General features: G+C 42.1%; 1 protein-coding gene across 2 annotated transcripts in view; it reads left to right on the forward strand.

The window, feature by feature from the left end:
* LOC124254210 (pyruvate kinase PKM-like) overlaps positions 1-20644 on the forward strand; it is a 57879-nt gene continuing 37235 nt past the window's right edge. Inside the window, exon 1 of one of the 2 annotated variants that reach the window (XM_046688099.1) lies at positions 1-132. In XM_046688099.1, the coding sequence (XP_046544055.1) occupies positions 69-132 (64 nt within the window). In that variant the 5' untranslated portion in view covers positions 1-68. Of the gene's footprint in view, positions 133-16503; positions 16636-20644 lie in introns of those variants that run through there. The other variant, XM_046688101.1, reaches the window with a different exon arrangement.

The following is a 20644-nucleotide window of genomic DNA, read 5'->3' on the forward strand; positions in this document are numbered from 1 at the left end:
TGAGGAAAGTAGTGTTCGAGTCGGGCTGTGTACTGGCCGGACACGTCTCCAAAGCGGCCACCCTCTATATGACAGCTCTGTGGGGCAAGGTTGTGGGGATGTCGCATCGATATGTCTACACGTGGACTAAAGGTGAGATTCATTGTATGATAGCGCATGCAAACGGGTGTCTAAGCACACGTGAGCACACACTCATACACAAACATACACACCGATCCATGCACACGTGCAGAGAGAGAAAGAGGGGGTAGGGAGAGAGAGAGGGATAGACAGAGAGAGGGAGAGAGAGAGGGGGAGTAGGGAGAGGGATAGAGAGAGAGAGATCCATGCAAAAACAGGCTATCTGACACACGCACCTACGAAGATGCACGCAAAATAACATATACACACTAGTGGTGGTCCGATTAATTGAAATAATCAAAGATTGGTCGCAGTCACTAAACGACCAAGCAGTCGATCATGTTTTCTCATAATCGAACACAAACAATTCTGGAACACTTGTTTGCATTAACAATTATATTTTTCACAAGGTTGGTTTTGTCTGTTACATTTCATGACCACTACAAGCTCGTTCCAAGTCATGATTGAATTTATCTTCAAGACTCCAAGAAATTAATGTTCCTAACTTACTAGTCATCCTTTAAAGATGTGAAGTTTGCAAATGCATTTTGTGCAATTTGCAAAAAAACACCAAAGAACTACGTTTTTTTCTGTATTTTTTTGTCCATTAACAAAAATAATCAGGAAAATTTCATAAATGGCGCTTACCAATTATTTTCGATGATTGATCGGTTGTAATGAACCAATCATCAATTATGAGTTTTGTACCAATTCCCAGCACTAATACACACAGACGCCCACTCACTCACTCGTCGCCTTTTGTATTTCCATCCAACCAGTCAGGGGCCTAGGTTTTTACCCATTCACTGCATTTGCCACAAGTTCTGACGGCTTCTTTTATGAAGATGAAACTGCTGTAAACATACACATTACATCGTTATTGAAAAAACAACTCTGTTTTGAATTGTTTCTGTTTTATTTTTTGGGGTTTATTTTGTTGTTGTTGGGTTTTTTTTACAGTTATGCCACGGCCTATTTTCGACTAGATTTTGATGTGGTGCTAAAGAGATTACCAGTAACAGGATGTTAGTTGTCAACTGGCCATTGGCGGGTTGACTGGCTATTTTAGTTCGATATGGGGAGAGGATGTCGGATTGTACAGATTAATAGTGACATTGGAACCAGAAAATGGTGTCGGAATTCGGAATGTACACATGTCGGATAATTCAATGTTTAAGTGATGATAATATAGAAGAACGCTACCGGGACCAAAAAAATATGTCGGAATTCACAGATTGTCGGATAATTCAGATGTCGGATTATACAGAATCCACTGTATTTATAAACTAAGCGTTAGTGTGTTGCTGGCATAGGCGGATCCAGAGCTGGGTGCAGGGGTGTGCATCCCCCTTTTGTCCTGAAAGTTTATCAAATGACCATTGAAACTCTCGTGAAAAAGGGTAAAACTGAACTGTGTATCCCCCTTTCTCAAAAAGCTGTATCCGCCCTTGCCTGGGCGGTCACTTCCGGTCTTCCAGTTGTGGGACTGTGAGATGTGTCCGACGATGGTCTGCACAGCCGAACGTTCGGACATTATGGCCGTTCAAAGCCCCAAAATGCTTGTTCTCGCTCCGCTGAGGACAATCTTGGCATTTTGATGTGTGCTACTGGTATACCACTAACATTCTCAGTCGATTGTGTTTTATGTTGTTGGCGAATAACACGCACGTGCGATGAAATAGAAATGTGATTTTGTTGATACTGCACTCATAGCATTGTCTCTTTCAGTGTTTGTGCTCCATCGCCCCTCGCCTTGAAAATGTCCCCATCTTTTGCTGCATTCAAAACGTATCTCTTTTCACTGCGCCATTAACTCAACTCAAACATTTTCATTATTTAGTAGCGCATTGAGCATCCACTTAGTGGTTGGATTTAGCGCCATTGTTATTATTAGTATAGGACTGTGAAATATGTCTGGTGTTTTATAGGGGTGAGTATTGCCAAGAATTTTAATATCGCGATATATTTTGATGCAAAAGCATATATTGCGATATGTATTGCAATATATTGCTAGAAGCTTTTTTCATAAAAAACTACTTCTAATCGAATTAATGCTTGAGTTATAAAGCAACAACAGAACAAAATTACTATGCTTGATTAAGCTTTAATAAAAACAACCACTTTTAATCATGACAAAATAAAAATGTAAATAATATTTGGCACAAATGAAACAAGTAAAAGAACAATTTAACATCAACACAGTGGTTACTAGTTTGAGCTAGTTTCTCCACTCTCACAAAAAGCCCTGAGATTTTAGACAGCAACTGGACCCGGGCAGGACATATCATAGATCACTGGTAATTAATGAGTGAATATTTAAAACATCAAAATCCAAAACACTTCAAACCGAACTTTACAAAATCCAGTTAAATGTAATGTTCACCACGACCATTCCACCACTATTACCGCAATTGCCACAATCATCAAGGTTCCGAGTGTGACGAAGTTTTCCGAATGCATGTCAAAATACCGGTTTTCGATCAGCGTATCGCAATATGTATCGTTTTCATGTCTGAACCGATAAATACCGGTAAACCGTTTTTTTGCGCAGCCCTAGTGTTTTGGCAACATGTTCACGATGTTTCTGAATTGTAAGTCATAATGAAAACACTTTTCAAAATATTTGCTGTGTTGTTTGTTTGGATCTTTTCTTATTTGAATAATCAAAAAAACAACAGATGTGTTCTTTCTTTTGCACGTCAGTGTATTTGTGACAAATATTAGACGAAAACACTCGAGTTCTGACATTTGTTTGTAAAAATATCCCTCCCACTTTTCATCATTCTTTTCTTACACTGACTTTATCAGATCTAAAAAGTGAACGTTGAGAGGGAATTGAGCTTGCGCTGCATTGGATAACTAAAATTACGCAATATATAAAAATATAAATATTGCTAAATGTAAAATAGCAAATGGATTTGTATCCTTATGTGTAACGTTATGTATTCCATACAAAACAAGGGGCAGTGGGGTAGCCTAGTGGTTAGAGCGTTCGCTCGCCATGTAGAAGACCCATGTTCGATTCCCCACATGGGTACAATGTGTGAAACCCATTCCTGGTGTCCGCCGTCGTGATATTGCTGGGATATTGCGAAAAGCGGCGTAAAACCATACTCACTCACTCATCTGCAGCAGTAACTCCATCAGTGATGAAAATATTGAGCCAGTGTATGCACTGAATCGACAAATGGATCTCTCAAGATGAGAAAATATAGATTAAATGAATCAGTTGTCTCTATGAGCGGCTTGCGTCCATAGTGACTTGTAAAACCCAGATGTGCGCCGGGACACCCATGTTGGGGCGGTGGGGTACAGCCTAGTGGTTAAAAAACCTTGAGTTGAAGAGGTCCATTTGGCATTCAGGGGTAAATTCCTCGTTACACACTCAACATATGACGTCAATGTAGTATAACGTCAATGTATCATTATGTGACGTCATGCCATTGTTCGATGGCGTAATTGTTCTTGTTACATGTGAGGTATTATCATGGTTATTTAGAGATTATGGATGATAATATTTCTATCACTTAAAGGTGAAGTGTACACGATAAAATCACACTTATTCTTATTTGAAACAAAGTGAGATATTTTAAATATTTAATATCAATGTTTGAAATTATACACTCATTTTTCTTACAATGAAAGTACAACCCTCAAAATAAGTGCTGAAATGTTATGCGATTATGCGGCCCTTGTATGCCGAGCTAAACAGTCCAGAGTTACCGCCCGTTGATTATGACATAATTGGTGTCACTTGAATTTAGACTGGTTTCCTGTCTAATCCCAAATCAAAAGATAATACAGTAATACTGAAATAAATCACGTGAGAAAAGTTAGTGAAAATACGAAAGAAGCATAAGAACTGAAAATGTAAGCAGCAAGACAGATTGATCATGTGTATTTTCATTCATAACCTCGCCTCAATGAAAATACCAAATATGTATAACAATGTTGACGTACGTATGATATCCCTATCGGGAAGCGACATTCTCAAAATGGCGTGTTCACTGACACGAGTACGCCGGATCTTTCGACGGATATTTTCGTTGTTTCAAGCAACGTTTATACATATATTGTGACATGTAAGTAGTCCGAAACATTCTGACAATGTGTTGCTTGTTATTTTCTTTTTTGCTTTCATTGTGACCAAGGAAATAGTCAGAAATAAGACGAACTTCCATCGTCGGTGTGCGTGAGTTTGCGTCAGTCATGGCGTCACGCTTCCAGAAACTGTTATATGTTGTGATGAATCTCGGAAATCATTGGAATACATTGGCGGATCCAGAGGGTCCCCCCACACACACACACACACACACACACACACACATTGAAGATTTTTTTTTGCGTTGGCGGAGCCAATGGGGTTCAGGGGGGTTCGAACCTATACACCTATTTTATTTAACTTTCGCTTGCTACGATACCTTTCCCATGCATGGTACAGAGCAAGTGGTCCTTTCCCAGCTCGGCATCTGATATATTTCGTTAGATTTCACTGAAACACTTGGTATTGGTTATTTTCAACTGTATGAGGAATTCAGGGATTCTTGTACGTGTGACGTGATTTTATAAACACTCTGCAATATGGCTGAAATTCACTTTGACGTTAACTGTGCGTATTTTCCAAAACATTCTCAGCGATTCTCGATCGATTTATCAACAATGTTTCAGAACCAGCATTGGTGATTCGATCAAACAACAACAACAAAAATACCGCTGATCACAATGATACGTTTTTTGTTGTGTTGTTTGTTTTGTCTTTTAAATTCAATTCTCCCCCAAAAATTGACATTTGAATTAAGACATTCTATAAATTACGCAAAACACAGTGAATGGGGATTTCGTAATGTGTCAAAACTGGCCAGATTTACCATGCATGTAATTTTCAGTATATTTGCCTTACAATGAGCGGGTGATGTCATAGAAAAAACGAATTTCAAACAGAATTAAAAACTGCCAATTGCATTCATCTTCGTGATATCGATGGTTATGGTATCGATAGGTTGGAAGAGTAGAAGAGGTGGGACATATATTGCACGATTTATGTAGGAATAAAGTAACAAACGTAGAACGCCGACACATTCGCCGATAGCTAAGATACATAGCGTTCACTGACATGAACATGTCAGTGAACGCTATGTATCTTAGCTAATTCACCGTATCTTAGCTAATTCACCGATGGCAAGCTAGATGTAGTGCATAAACGTTTTAGTTTTTGTGAAAAACGATACTGTTGAAAGACAACCGACTCAGGTTGAATGTTGTACTATTTGGTTACGTGGTAACACTGTTTGTAAAATGTATACGCTTTTTCAAACTGCAACGTCATCACAGTGTGGAACTGACCATATAGCCAACTGACGGCCAGGCAACAGCTGGATTAAAACAGTAGCCTGCGCATCGAGACACAAGAACCACACCTATTACCTGCACCACGTGAAATGGGTCTAACAACGTCATTCGTTTATAGCTTTGGCAACAATGACGTCATTTCCAAGGGACATAAGCCATGGTGTGTTTATTGTGGACATAGAACTCTCGGTTCATGTGGAAAATTTGAATCGATATAACGCAAAAAATAAATTAATTACTTCTGATATCTGTACTGTTTTGGCTATAAAACTACTTGACAAACACTTTTTATGAAGAAATAATGCCAGACGAAAAGGTTCATTTTCGTGTAAACTTCCCAAGCAAGAATTTATCACTTTTAAAAACCTTTTATACTCTACAATTTTTTTCACTCAAACACCCCAAAAAACCCCGCCTGAACCAATTTTATTCAACATTAATTCAACAACTGAAGAATGTCACCTGCACACGTTCATTCATCGTCGGTGTCGCTGTCTATTACCGGGCGTCTGATAGGTTTGTATCGTTTACCTTCGACGTTTATAACATTAACATGAACAGGCGCGTGAAAGGTTGCTCCCGTGGAAACGTTCCATGGTTGTCAAATGTTGTCCAATAACACGCATATGTATACTCTTCCAAAAAAGAAACGCATCATGAAAATAGCAATTTCATGTAGCAATGAATTAAAACGTGATTCATTTTACAAAAGGTTTTTGCTCTGTTTATGAGTCCTATGGTGTTTATGTTTTGAAACATCACAACAAAACGCACCATCCGTAAAATACCCGTATTTAACAGCATGATTTTTAATTTCGGCGTGTAGTGTCACAGAATACAGAATTCACATGCAATGCACATGAAAGTTGGGATCAGATAGTCTCAATGATGGGTATAAAAGGTTGATCGCTGTCTGTCGATTATTCACTGTATTTGGAATATTGTTGACGAACGCAAAATGCCACGTCTAAGTGAAGCCAACCGTCATATCGCCATTGGTTTGTTTGAAGCTGGCCAGTCTCAACGTGCAGTTGCCCGACGCATGAATGTTCACCAAAGCACCATTTCACGGCTCTGGGAGAGATATCGCCGGCAGAATGCGGTAGCAGATGCCCCTCGTAGTGGGCGACCTCGAGCGACCACTGCGGCGCAGGATCGCTACATCCGGGTACATCACCTGCGTCATCGAACAGCTACGGCGACCAGTACCGCTCGACAAATACCCGGATTGAGGAGGCTTTCCGCACAGACCGTCAGGAACAGGTTGAGAGAGGCTGGTTTACGTGCCAGAAGACCTTATTTTGGCCCTGTGCTTCGACAACAACATCGTCGACATCGAGTTCAATGGTGCACCAACGTTCAGGCCTGGAACCTACCGAATTGGCGTAGAATCTTGTTCAGTGATGAATCACGATTTCTATTGGAACGACGCAATGGAAGAATGCGGGTGTACAGACGTCGACGTGAACGTTTCGCCGACGCTTGCGTTCCCCAGGTGGACAGATTCGGCTGGGGAAGTGTTATGATGTGGGGAGCGATCACCTGCCGTAGGAGAAGTGATTTGGTGATGATCCAGGGCAACCTGACAGCTTAACGGTACTGTGACGAAATCCTACGCCCACACCTCCTTCCAATCATTGATCGCCAGAGGGAGTTGTTTCAACAGGACAATGCCAGGCCCCACACAGCACGTCACACTAGAGACTTCCTCCAGAACCACAACATCAATGTGCTCCCCTGGCCCTCAAGATCACCGGACTTAAACCCGATCGAACATCTGTGGGATGCCCTGGACAGACGGGTGCGACGCCGTAACCCTCAGCCCCAGACACTTCAGCAACTCGCACAGGCACTACAGGCAGAATGGGTTGCGATTGGGCAACACGAGATTCTGAGACTTATTCGTTCGATGCCGAGGCGATGCCGTGCAGTTCTGGATGCCCACGGTGGTCACACGAGGTATTGACTTCAGCGCCACCACACGTCTCCATGTGACGCTCAAACTGACTTTCCTCGAGTTGGTGCCAAAGACGGATAAGTCTGCATTCCCAGTGTGCAATTTCGCTATATTTCATTGACTCATAAAGCCTACAGGATGTTTCAAAATAATCATAAAAATACAGTTGAAATTCCTATATGCGTTTCTTTTTTGGGAGAGTATATTTTTCATCGGGTGGTCTGACAAAGTTGATATGTTCAGATTAACTTTGTCAGACCACGAGATGAAGTATACATGTTATTTGACAACATTAACATCGAGTGGTCTGATCTGACAAAGTTGACAAAATATTCTATTCATTATATTTCGATCATTGTTTGTAAATGATCGAGACATCGAGTAAGTCTGCATTTTATTACGCAACCCAAATACAGTCTAGCCCTTGAGTTCCAGGCAAAAATGATATTCTACTCAAAGAAATAACATGTTATTCTACTCAGTGAAAATACCATTTTTATTTTCACCAATATTTACAGTATTTCACCCTTAAGAATACAATAAAAACCTTTATCATCAACCTTGATAGGCAAACCGACCGACATACAGTATACCAGTACCACTAAACGTATTTTATGCGCATGATCGGAAGGAAGCTTAAGGTTAAGATTAGGGCTAGGGTTAGCAGGGTAAGGGTTAGGGTGACACTCCTTATATACAACAACCGGAAGTAACTAAAAATGGTATCGGTATAAGTAAAGTGCTTCGGCAAACCGTTTTTCTTCGTGTGTTTTCGTTAGCAAATAAATGCATATACGGGGAAATTATTGCTGTATTAACTATTAAGTGATAACGGTTTACATACAAGTTGTAAATGATTCCCTTGTCGCTTATGACAATCCAGTGATTGCCATCATGAACACCGATCAACGCAATTGGAATACGATGACGTGTGTCAACCAAATCAACGGACCTGACCCCCGCTCCCGTTAGTCGCCTGTTATATATGGGTTACTGACAACCAATACCTCACGGGTTCCTTCTAACAATAGTGAGTGAGTGAGTTTGGTTTTACGCCGCTTTTAGCAATATTCCAGCAACATCACGGCGGGGGACACCAGAAATGGGCTTCACACATTGTACCCATGTGGGGAATCGAACCCGGGTCTTCGGCGTGACGAGCGAACGCCTTAACCACAAGGCTACCCCACCGCCCCCTTCTAACAATAACACGAACAGGTTCCAGTCGGTTTCATGTCAGCGAGAGTCGAACAATTTTGGCTTGTCCCGTTATTACTCGAGTGGTCAGTGAAGCGCAGAGATGATTTAGAAAATTACAGCGGTTCTTGGTTATTACAAAACGTCACTAGACGAGAATTATTAGGAGGCTAACTTCGGCTTCCCTGTATATACACCTGCATCATCATGGGGCATAATCCTTCTCGAAATTAGACAGTGGTCATGGTGACATACCCGTCCGAATCCGGTTTAGAAGTTGTCGTCAGCAATTCATTGTCTGGTCCAGACGCGGTAATTAACAGACTAGGTGAGGTGAGGTGAAATTGGGTTTTACGTCGTACTTGAGAATATTTCGCTCATATGACGACGTGCATGCGTGTGTATGTGTATGTGCTGCTGCTTGTACTAGCCCAGACTGCAATTAACAGACTAGGGTCATGAAGCTGTTGTATAAGAGAGTGGGAAATACACCAATAAACCAACTGTTCAAGCTGAAGCATGTTATTAAAGAGCACATTCAACAACCTGGATCTAAATGTGAATTTTCCCGCAAAGCACAGCTATACTCTGTCTCGCTGCTTGCCGTAAGAGGCGACCAACGGGATCGGGTGGTCAGGCTCACTGACTTGGTTGACGCATGTCATCGGTTCCCAATTGCGTACATCGATGCTCATGCTGTTGATCACTGAACTGTCTCATCCAGACTCGACTATTTATAGACCGCCGCCATACAGCTGGAATATTGCTGAGTGCGGCGTAAAACTAAACCTACTCACTGTTTGACGTGTCTTATATAGACCGGAGACTAATAGGCCTTCGTCTAAACCACATGAAATATGTACCAGCTCCTGTTTACTTGGGAAATGACGCAGCGATGAACACTGTTCATATGCATACACATGCATATACATATATATTGCATATATACATACATATTTCATATGTATACATATTTCACTGTTTTTGTTCTTATGTCGTTGCACAATGTCTGGACACGACCCCTACGAGCACAATCCGACGTCTGCGTCGCTGCAACAATGTCTGTCTGACACGAACTCTGACGTCACAGCACAATGTCTAGACACAAGTCCTGACGTCGCTGCACAATGTCTAGACACGAGCCCTGACGTCACAGCATAATGTCTAGACACGAACTCTGGTGTCACAGCACAATGTCTAGACACGAGCCCCGCGGAACCTGCACAAAAATGCATCGTCTTGTTCCACTGAACATATATTTAGACTGAGTGACATATATATTTATGAACTAGTGCAGAAAGATCAATGAGCCCTTCACATTTAATTGTTTGTTATTTCTCAATATGCTTTACGTATACCGAATTTCCTCTGTTAAACACAAGGGCGTATGCTACTTTCAGACACTCTTTACAGGCGACGTTTATCTGCAAAGGAAATAAAGATGGACATATATATGGCAATATATATATGACATTTAATCGAGGGTCCGGCGTGTTACATCCTCGATAATATCCAGGGTATACGTTACGATCACTCTCCACTATGGAGAGTGATCGTAACGTATACCCTGGAGATTATCGAGGATGGGCGACCTTGCGTTTATTGAAGGAAATACGGTATGTGGAATTCAGCTGAAACTGGATAAGAACATAAAGTCACTAACGAGGACCAAATCATTCTAGATTCTAACACGCCATCAACCGTGACCTAGCACCATTCCTGCCAAGAGCTAGGGAGTTATTGATTTTATTATCTGTGTCACTACCCATCAGCTGTATGTTACGAATCAGTACTATACTCATGGAATAAAGTAACGGTGCATTATTTCATGATATGCCATTTTTAATGCAAAAAGATAATAAGATGATTTGTGGTGTTTTTCTTAATCACTATTTAACTGTTGACGGAATAATATCGAAATCTGAATGATTTGACACGAGGTATCGTGACACGTCCATGAGATGTGGTGTCAAAAGTCAGTTCACAAATTCAGTATGGTGTATGTCCACCATTGGCGTTGATGCAGGCTGGGCAATGACGACGCATAGACGACACTCAGCGATTGAAGAAAGCTCGGGGAATGTCTTTAAAAGTCTGAACCACCGCTTGTGTCAATTCAGCTGACGTCAATAGCTGATTCTGGGCTTGACGCAAAGGTCGCTCTATTTCATCCCAAGTCTGCTCGATAGGGATACGTCCGTATAAACAGCTGGCCAGGGGAGTACCGGAATGTTCTGCTGTCTCTGTCCTTGAATAAACGGCTGCACATGAGGTGAGGTGAGGTGAAATTGGGTTTAACGTCGTGCTTGAGAATATTTCGCTCATATGACGACGTGCATGCGTGTGTATGTGTATGTGCGGCTGCTTGTACTAGCCCAGACTGAAGCTGGTTTTATAGTGCTAGCCCACTGAGATACCATGCCGCAGTGAAGCATGAATACCCCACTCAGACACATTATACTGACTCCGAGCCGACCAGTCCTTGTTGTACCCATTAATGCCGAGCGCCAGACAGGGACCAACAAGTACCATATTTTAACGTCTTTTGGTATGACGCGGTCGGGTATCGAACCCGCGACCTTCCGCTCTCCGGGCGGACGCTCTAACCACTACACCACGGACGCGGTCGGCTGCACATGAGGCCCAATGATCTCATCCCTGCAGATCCCTGTCCAGATTGGACGAATCATACCCCGTCTACTCCATTTTGTGATTAGGAATTAAATGTGACAATGAGTGAATTTTCTGTTACATCAATTTCGTAATCACAAAGTTTCTGTGACATGAGACCAATGCATATGTACGCATTTCCCCCCTGATAAAACAGCACATGCTTTATGATGAAAGGGGATAAACACTAATCGGACACATTGTATTATTTTTACACTTCTTTATGGGGTCTTTTGTCACAATATACCGATTATTTATCAAAAAGGATTAATTTCGTGACAATTAATGGTTTTACATGATTATCAGTGGCTTTCAGAACATCATAATATTTATTTGTTACTGATGGTAACCTAATGTTAGTAAATGTGAATTCAACTCTCTTGTAATATTCATTTTGTAGGCATACAGGCCATTTACCGTACCTTACCCTTCCCTTGCTGATGCTAAAATCACAAAGACTCTGTGACATATCGCAAAGTTTCCGTCGCAAAAATCACAAAGACTCCACTCTCACTGTGACCAAGTTCCCTACCAGTGATATTCAACACCCACTCGTTTTGTAATCTTTACATACACGGCAAGGTACTGGCATGCATGAAGTAGGGGTGTCCTGTCGCAACACCGGTGCTAACTTGAACATTAAGTACACGGTCTTTAGTCGACATGTGAGGAAGTACGATGCCACCGGTAAAGTTAATGATCGTCCAAGGCCTGGAAGACCGGGGAAGACCGATGACTGTGACGACCGAGTCCTAATTCGTCTAGCAAAATGCAGTCTTGTGACTCATCTGCGAGTATCTGCGCTGGCAATGGAGAGTGGGAGTCCGACTATCAACCATTACAATCAGGAGCCTGCGGGCTGCGGGCTGCTGGTCTGCTGGTCTGCTGGTCTGCGGGCTGCTGGTCTGCGGGCCTGCTGGTATGCTGGTCTGCTTGTCTGCGGGCTGCTGGTCTGTGGGCTGCTGGACTGCTAGTCTGCTTGTCTGCGGGCTGCTGGTCTGCTGGTCTGCTAGTCTGCTTGTCTGCGGCCTGCTGGTCTGTGGGCTGCTGGTCTTCTAGTCTGCTTGTCTGCGGGCTGCTGGTCTGCTAGTCTGCTGGTCTGCTGGTCTGCTAGTATGCTGGTCTGCGGGCTGCTGGTCTGCTTGTCTGCGGGCTGCTGGTCTGCTGGTCTGCGGGCTGCTGGTCTGCTGGTCTGCGGGCTGCTGGGCTGCTTGTCTGCGGGCTGCTGGTCTATTGGTCTGCTGGTCTGAGGGCTGCTGGTCTGCGGGCTGCTGGTCTGTGGGCTGCGGGCTGCTGGTCTGCGGGCTGCTGGTCTGCTTGTCTGCGGTCTGCTGGTCTGCTTGTCTGCGGGCTGCTGGTATGCTGGTCTGCTAGTCTGCTGGGCTGCGGGCTGCTGGTCTACTAGTCTGCTGGTCTGCTGGTCTGAGACACGTCGTTTGATAAGACGTCCCTCACAGATACGCGAAAGGGACGTCAGGCGTAGCACAGGCTTCAAGAGAACCGCAACTTATACCATGTTTACACCGGGCTTGCGACCGGATTACGGCCGAAAAATGCCCATCGATCGTGCTCACTCTCATAAACTCGAAGTGGGGTAGCGGTGAGGTCTCAGTGAGGTCCTTATCATCGCCTAAATCATCGCCATCGATCGCCATTACTCGCTACCGGTCGTATCGAGTTGTGCGAGTGTATGGAATGGTTCAAAACACTCGCATAGGTTTTGCGACCGCATGCTAGCGGTCAAACTCGCAATGAGATCGCAAAATCAGTCGTAGCCTGATCGCACAAGTCTCAGTGCACTCGTAATTTGGTCGTATGTCTGTCGTGATGAGCTCGCATTCGCTCGCAATGAGATCGCGTGCAAAGGCACACGCGAGTTGTGCCGAGCTCATCACGACCGCTCCAAGACCTCTCTACGGCCGGCAAGATCAGTACATTTCGCATTCGTCACCACTCGCCCCTTTTCCGTAACCTGCATTCGGCTTGTCCCGGAATAACACGAGTGGGTCACGAATGTACATTTCGATCCGAGTTTGAACGTGACCAATCACGAGCGCTGTACGTTAATTAAGTAACATATTGCGAAAAACATAATGGAACATATTCCTTGACTAATGATATTATTTTTAAATGTTTAATTGGTATTTCGGTAGTCAAGGGATACGTTCCTTTATTTCTTTCTCTCAGTATATTAATTGGTATAATTGAACCCTAACCACGTGTTGGTGAGACGTTGTTTATATGACTATGACAGAGACTGTTTGTGTTCCAATCATCGGTGGTGTACCTGTGCCATTAATCTTACTGTAAATTTTATCTAGACTTGCTTCATTTGGTACTTTTCCACTGCAAAAAGGGATGGGTGGAAGGGAGAATGGTGTGGTTCAGGACTGTGAGACGGTATATTTGTGGGGGCGGTGGGGTAGCCTAGTGGTTAAAGCGTTCGCTCGTCACGCCGAAGACCCGGGTTCGATTCCCCACATGGGTACAATATGTGAAGCCCATTTCTGGTGTCCCCCCGCCGTGTTATTGCTGGAATATTGCTAAAAGGGGCGTAAAACCATACTCACTCACTCATTACCGTGGCCCACAAGGAGTTTCGATATGAACTCGATCAAACATCTTTGGGACCGTCTTGGACGCCTTGTTCGCCATGTTCTCCTGCTGTACATAACCTGCAAGAAACCGCAGACACTCCATGAGGAATTCCGGTGCTGAGAATTCGATCGTTCGATCGTACTTTGCGCCGTTTTTTTGCATTCGTAGTTTTCTATATTATAACAATTGGCCACTTATATAGCGCTGAACTCCACAGTCTAAGCGCATACAACATAATGGGCATTATTACCCCGGATAAACCAAGTGTGTGAGTGAGTTTAGTTTTACGCCGCACTCAGCAATATTCCAACTATACTCATGCCAATAATGGTTGTCACTCCCTTCAATTTTTTTAATTAGAGAGGGTGTGTGTAGAGAATCGGAGTCTCTACCAGGAGAGATTGCGATCGGAGTCTCTACGAGTAGAGATTGCGATCGGAGTCTCTACTGGTAGAATCTCCGATCCTACTAGTAGAGATTGTAATCGTAGTCTCTACTGGTTGAATCGGAGATTCTACCAGTACATTTTCCAATTCAACTGGTAGAAACTCCGATCCTACTAGTAGAGGCTGCAATCGTCTTCAACTGGTAGAAACTCCGAGTGATCTGTGGGTAAACAACAAAGACACTTTTTCTGAACAGTACTATGCATTTTATTCAGATATAACACTAGACTGTTTCCACTTCTACAGATATATTAAGGACTAAAAATACAAATGTGACTTGAGAGATCATATTACAATATATACATATATTACAAAACTGATTACAAGCAAGATCAATTGCATAATCAGTGTTTGCCCTAGGCATAAAAATTTAGGAGTCATCATGACTCCCTGGTGTCATGAGAGGGAGTCATGGACATGTTTTGGGAGTCAACTTCTTTCATCAAGAGATCAACTGTTATTGTTTAATAACAACAGGTCCAAGTAAGGCAGGTCAGGTATTTAATCAGCACTGAGCACCAGGTCATTACCCCATCTGCCATATCCCCACCTGGTCATTACCCCACCTCTTTGGAAAGCAGTGTTTTTATAACAATTACTGATCATAAGTTTTGAAATACATCTGAATGAACTTCCTACTTTTAACTGAGACTTTGATAACAAACATTTAACACCTCACTGTAAAAATATCAAAATAAAAATGGTTTGTAACACTGTATTTACATCATGAGACCAAGCTGCAAAATTTGGACTCAACTCAAAAACCAAAAACAAAATACCTTACTCCAAAACAGACTTAACAAATAAAGTTAACAAGATAACAATAAATAAGTTCAATTATAACTGGCAAATAATAGGAAAACATTATCCCCACTTATTATACTTGCTTGCATAAGCTTGCACTTGCTTGCATAGGTTATTCCATATAATCGTAGTCTCTACCAGTAGAGACTCCGATCGCAATCTCTACTGGTAGAATCTCCGATCGCAGTCTCTACCCTGACATATATATTCAGGTATTATGTTTTGACTAGAAGCCATAAGAAACAGGGTAGGATTTAGGTTTAGGGTTAGGTTAGGGCCTTGCAAACTGAAATTTAAGGAAAGAAATGGGCGGAAATCTTTCCGTGATTTCATCCAAGAATAATTACAATTCAGTGTACCTGGGATCTGGTTACTCGAGAATCATTATGTCCCAAGATAGGATTACTCTAAACTAGTGATGGTATAGTTGAGTCCAGACACATCGCCTCCATGTCACATTGCTCATCCGTTGGTTGCCCGTTCCACACGAGCGATCATCCCGTTTACAGTGAGTGAGTGAGTTTAATTTTACGCCGCTTTTAGCAATATTTCAGCAATATCACAGCAGGGAACACCAGGAAAGGGCATCACACTCTGTACTCATGTGGGGAGTCGAACCCAGGTCTTCGGCGTGACGAGTGAACGCTTTAACCGCTGGGCTACCCCAGCGCCTCCATGCCGTTTACAACCGGCAAAGCACGTGTAACGTATGCGTCTGATGCGCTTGCAGGGCTTGTACATGGAATGATCTTTGTGGCAGTGTGTGTGTGCGTGCGTGTGCGTCGTGCGTGCGTGTGAGTGTATTTTGCAGAAGCACCCTTGTCACATACCCGGTTGATGTATTGCAGCGCTTATAATCGGAATGATCTTCTGGGCAGCGTGCATGTGTGCGCAAGCGTGTGTGTTCGCTTGTTGGTTGGTTGGCGTTGAAATAACGCCGCACTCAGCAACATTCCAGCTATACATGGCGGCGATCTGTAAAGAATCGGGTCTGGACCAGACAATCCAGTGATTAACATTGCATGAGCTAGCATCGAAAGCAATATACTAGTACACACTGCACCTGCCTGTAAATAATCAATGACAGACATCACGAGTCGGTATACGATGACACGCCATCATCAACCATCACGTTGCTATAGGGACCAATTCACACTTTATAATCACCACGGCTTTCCTCGACAGTAAAATAATTAGTTGTAGGAATCAGTTATTTATTTAGCAATACATCAGTACATATTATTGCCAATCCTTAAAACCATATTTCCATCACTTCCCACCATCAGTGTAAAAACACTCACATGTAACACAACGCACGCCTCCAGAGCATATCACCGACCTTGACCGACCCGTGACCTCGGAAGGTCACGGAATACCGCAATGGGATGTCAGCAGCATTGGTGAGACGTGTTTGTGTTGACGTGAGCGAAGAGGATAGATAATATTCAACAGCGTTGTCTGTGAGGACAGCGTTTCAAGTGCCGAGGCAGTCAGGTAGGTTTTGTCAAGAGAGCTGTCACGTACCCAGCGCTTAATGATAACTTACAAAAGATGCAGTAATGTTGATGTTCATTAGCCCAGTTTCCGGACTGTAACAACCCGCTTGATTCGCGTCACGTAGTCATCGTCGTGTTTATAATTTCCTCATTCAGCAAAGTCTGTTAACCTGCAATGCTATTATGCGTTTTGAATAAACTATCGACTGATTTCACGCGGAGCTAACTTTATTGAAAACTCGATTACTGTTAATACTTGGGTATATCTACTGTTAGAGATTGCTCGGGTGACGTGACCCAGTGTTGCGTCGATGGGAAGGGTGCGTTAATTGTCTGTCGAGGGGTGGGGGGGGGGATTTGATGGGATTTGATAGATCAGGCCGACTTTCATGCTGATTAGCCCAACTGGTTCATCATATTTGAATAATGATCTCGCTACGTGCATATTACTCAAATAATCATTTAGTTAGTCGGCACCGGGATATCTGTTGTCTATTTATTTGAGTTAAGCTGTCTTGGAGATAATGATCAAACTCTTAAGTTTGAACATATAATGTTTATATATAAATTTGATTTTTAGACATCAGTCGTTCAGTTTATGTTATATTTAAATGGATGACATAAAAAATGTTTTTGTATGAAATGTAACAAATCAACTCTAAAGTAGCTCAGAGACCTAATGATATCCGGCCTCTGAGTAGCTATTTAATTGTATTACAAATTCTATTTGAGTTGGTTATGATAAAGGTAATCAAAGATGTTCTCTATATCCATAAAATTTGTGTCGTTTTGAAATTATGTTACCAAATTATATTTATAATATCAATATTTCACTTTTTTGTTTGTGAGTGTTAAAAATATCAGATTTTCGTATTAATAAGTCTAGTCTTTTTATGACTTATGAATTATAGAAAGCACATCTGTTTGCTGATTCAGCTCTAAAACTGAATATGTGATATAAATAAATGTCTTATTGATATGATAAATTGGTGAATAAATATTAAAACAGGGACAGATGTATACATGCCAACAAGGGTCACATAGGATTCAGCTGACCTTGACCTCTAAGAGGAATGGGTGTGTATCCTTCTTGTGTCAGCCCATCCATCCTCAGCCCTGAGATTTATTATGTCTTCATCTGACCTGATGATATCCCTTCGTCTTGTGCTTCATGTCACTGTCTACATGGAGGTAGACCTTTAGATCTTTAAAAATGCCATAGCTCATCACCCCCAGCCCATATGAGTGAAGAATAGTGTTTTCCTGCCAACTGCTGTTTCCCCAGAGACCATTTTTGGAAATATGAATGTTCTCACTCACTCACTCACTCACTCACTCACTCACTCACTCACTCACTCACTCACTCTCTCTCACTCACTCTCCTCACTCCACTCACTCACTCACTCACTCACTCACTCACTCACTCACTCACTCTCACCACACTCACCACTCACTCACTCCTCACTCACTCACTCCACTCCTCACTCACTCACTCACTCCTCACTCACTCACTCACTCACTCACTCACTCACTCACTCACTCACTCACTCACTCACTCACTCACTCACTCACTCACTCACTCACTCACTCACTCACTCACTCACTCACTCACTCACTCACTCACTCACTCACTCACTCACTCACTCACTCACTCTCCCTTCCTGCTCAGAGCCCTACCATGGTTCCTTTGTATTCAGTAATATGCATTGATATTTGCTCGTGTGCAATGTACAATGATCTTTTTTACTTGTACTGAAATGTCAGTGGTGTGGTTAAACTGAAAACTTAGACATTTTTTAAAATTTCTAATAAAAATAACTCTGCTGTTTTAGTAAGCATTCAGTAATAATGATACTTTCACCCAAATAAACCGGACAAAGGTATGGTGGCCCAGCAAAATAATATGCTAAATGTATAGTGTCATTCACAGAGTAAATCTGGCAACACAGAAATTGAAAAGGGTCAATATCAATAAAAGGAAGACAAACTGTCATTTGATGTATGGTTGCATACAAAGAGCTGTTTTAGCTATATGGTGTGTATGACAAAATAGTATTAACTATGTACCAACAAGTATCACCAGCTTCCTTAGAATATATTCTTCTAGTTAAGTAACACCAGGGCTCGATTTAAGAGATGTTGACCTACTTGCACCAGGTGCAACCTAAGATAAAACCTAGTTGCCCCAGCCAAATACCAGTTGCACTGCTTTATTGCAATATGTAATGAAAGAAATATGCTATTGAATTATTTAGATGTTAGATTCAGAAGTTTACCCAATCAAAAATTGACTTGCACCTGGTGCAAGTTAGACTAATAACTAGGTTGCACTTTGTAATGTTTTGTTGCACCAGTGTAAGTAACAAAGCACTAAAGTGAGCCCTTGGACACATACAGTCAAAAGGACCCGTCATAATGATGGTACTATGGTGATCTTGAAAATGGAAACATTTCAATCCCTGATGTTTGCGTACTAGTGAGAAATTCACCGTTACACTGCCAGGGAAATTAAAATTGATATCTGCCTGTGCATGCTGACGTTATAATGCGTTTATCACATAGTAGCAGTATTGATTAGGGCAGTGTGTGTAATTGTGATCAACTCCAGCCATACAGCCTGCCTCGTTAGTATTATACACTGAACAGCCTGTAGTGATGAAACAGGCTTTTTTTTCAAATTACTTGGTTTACGGATTTATTAAAAAACTTATTAGGTCGGTAGGGAGAAGGAAAAAAAAGGAAGAGTATGGATATGTTATTTGCACACTTGAGTATATCATGGTGTTATGAGTTCTGACAATTTGTGTGATTGTCTTTTGTAAAATATAATACAGTTTCATGGAAAATCAGGTCATCGTGGCCAAAAAAAAATAAAAATGGTAAAACAATTATAAATTTTTTCCTCACTTTCTTCACAGTTCGTGACAGCGGAATCCGTGAACCAAGTAATGAAAAAAACGTCCTTAAGATTTCTAGTCTCATCGGCAGTATTTCAGCAATATGCTGACTAAAACAAGTTATACATTCATGATACGTGTGCCACATAGCCACTTGCCCGTGGCTAGTAAAAATCCAGTCGGGCCAGTAAATCTCCACAGTCACTGGCCCGATAGTGTAGTGAATGTTCATGGGGTCAGTCAGTAAATATATCACTTGTTAAGTTATAATAAGCTTTTAAATCATGCAAGATTATGGCCTGATAAAAATGTTCCAGCTTATGATGAAACCTGTTTTATGCTGACAATATCTTATTCTCATCTATTTTGCAATCTTTTGCTTAGTTTCTACTTTCAGATTTCGGGCTCGTGAATTATTTTATGGGGTAGTAACCCCTCAGGCATAGCTAGCCTGAATGGCTAACACAATTTGACATGACTCATAAACCAAGAACATAAAAGCTGGTTGACAAACTACATCAAAACAACCAGAATATCACAGATACAGTTGTAAAACTAGCATGTATATCTAAACCCATTCTCTTCCCACAGAGGTTACTTGTCATTTCTTCCTATGAACCTCTGTTCTAATACGGTCATATTTCCCGGTTCTCGTAAAATCCCCTAGCGGCAAAAAATTGCAACACGAATTATCTCCCTTCTTTCTGTCCAATCAGAACACGTGTTACATCAACTTGACTAATACAAGCAAATGTTGGGTCACAAATATCCCTCCTCTGCCAGGAACTTGTGTTGATGTGACGCACAAGACATTTAATGGCTAGCTTAGCCGTTGTCAGCGAGGGCGATGGAGACGCCATTGATCCGCCATTTACATGACTGAGTTCTGTCTATAAGAAACGTTTGCACATCGCGCAGGGAAAGTGGTTCTAGTTTTCCCGAAGCATACGGAAATAACCGAGGCCTTGCGAACGATCACTTTTGAAACAACGTCGCTGATTGCACAACTAAATCTGATTGCAACCAATCACGAATCCTGAACACTCGTGTAAACATGATTTAGTTCCAAGTAGTAAATGTTCCGGTTCGGAATAAATGCCGTGAAATTGA

This window comes from Haliotis rubra, unplaced genomic scaffold (assembly GCF_003918875.1).
Source record: "Haliotis rubra isolate DU_JTF1 unplaced genomic scaffold, ASM391887v1 Scf568, whole genome shotgun sequence".
NCBI classification, from domain to species: Eukaryota; Metazoa; Mollusca; class Gastropoda; order Lepetellida; family Haliotidae; genus Haliotis; species Haliotis rubra.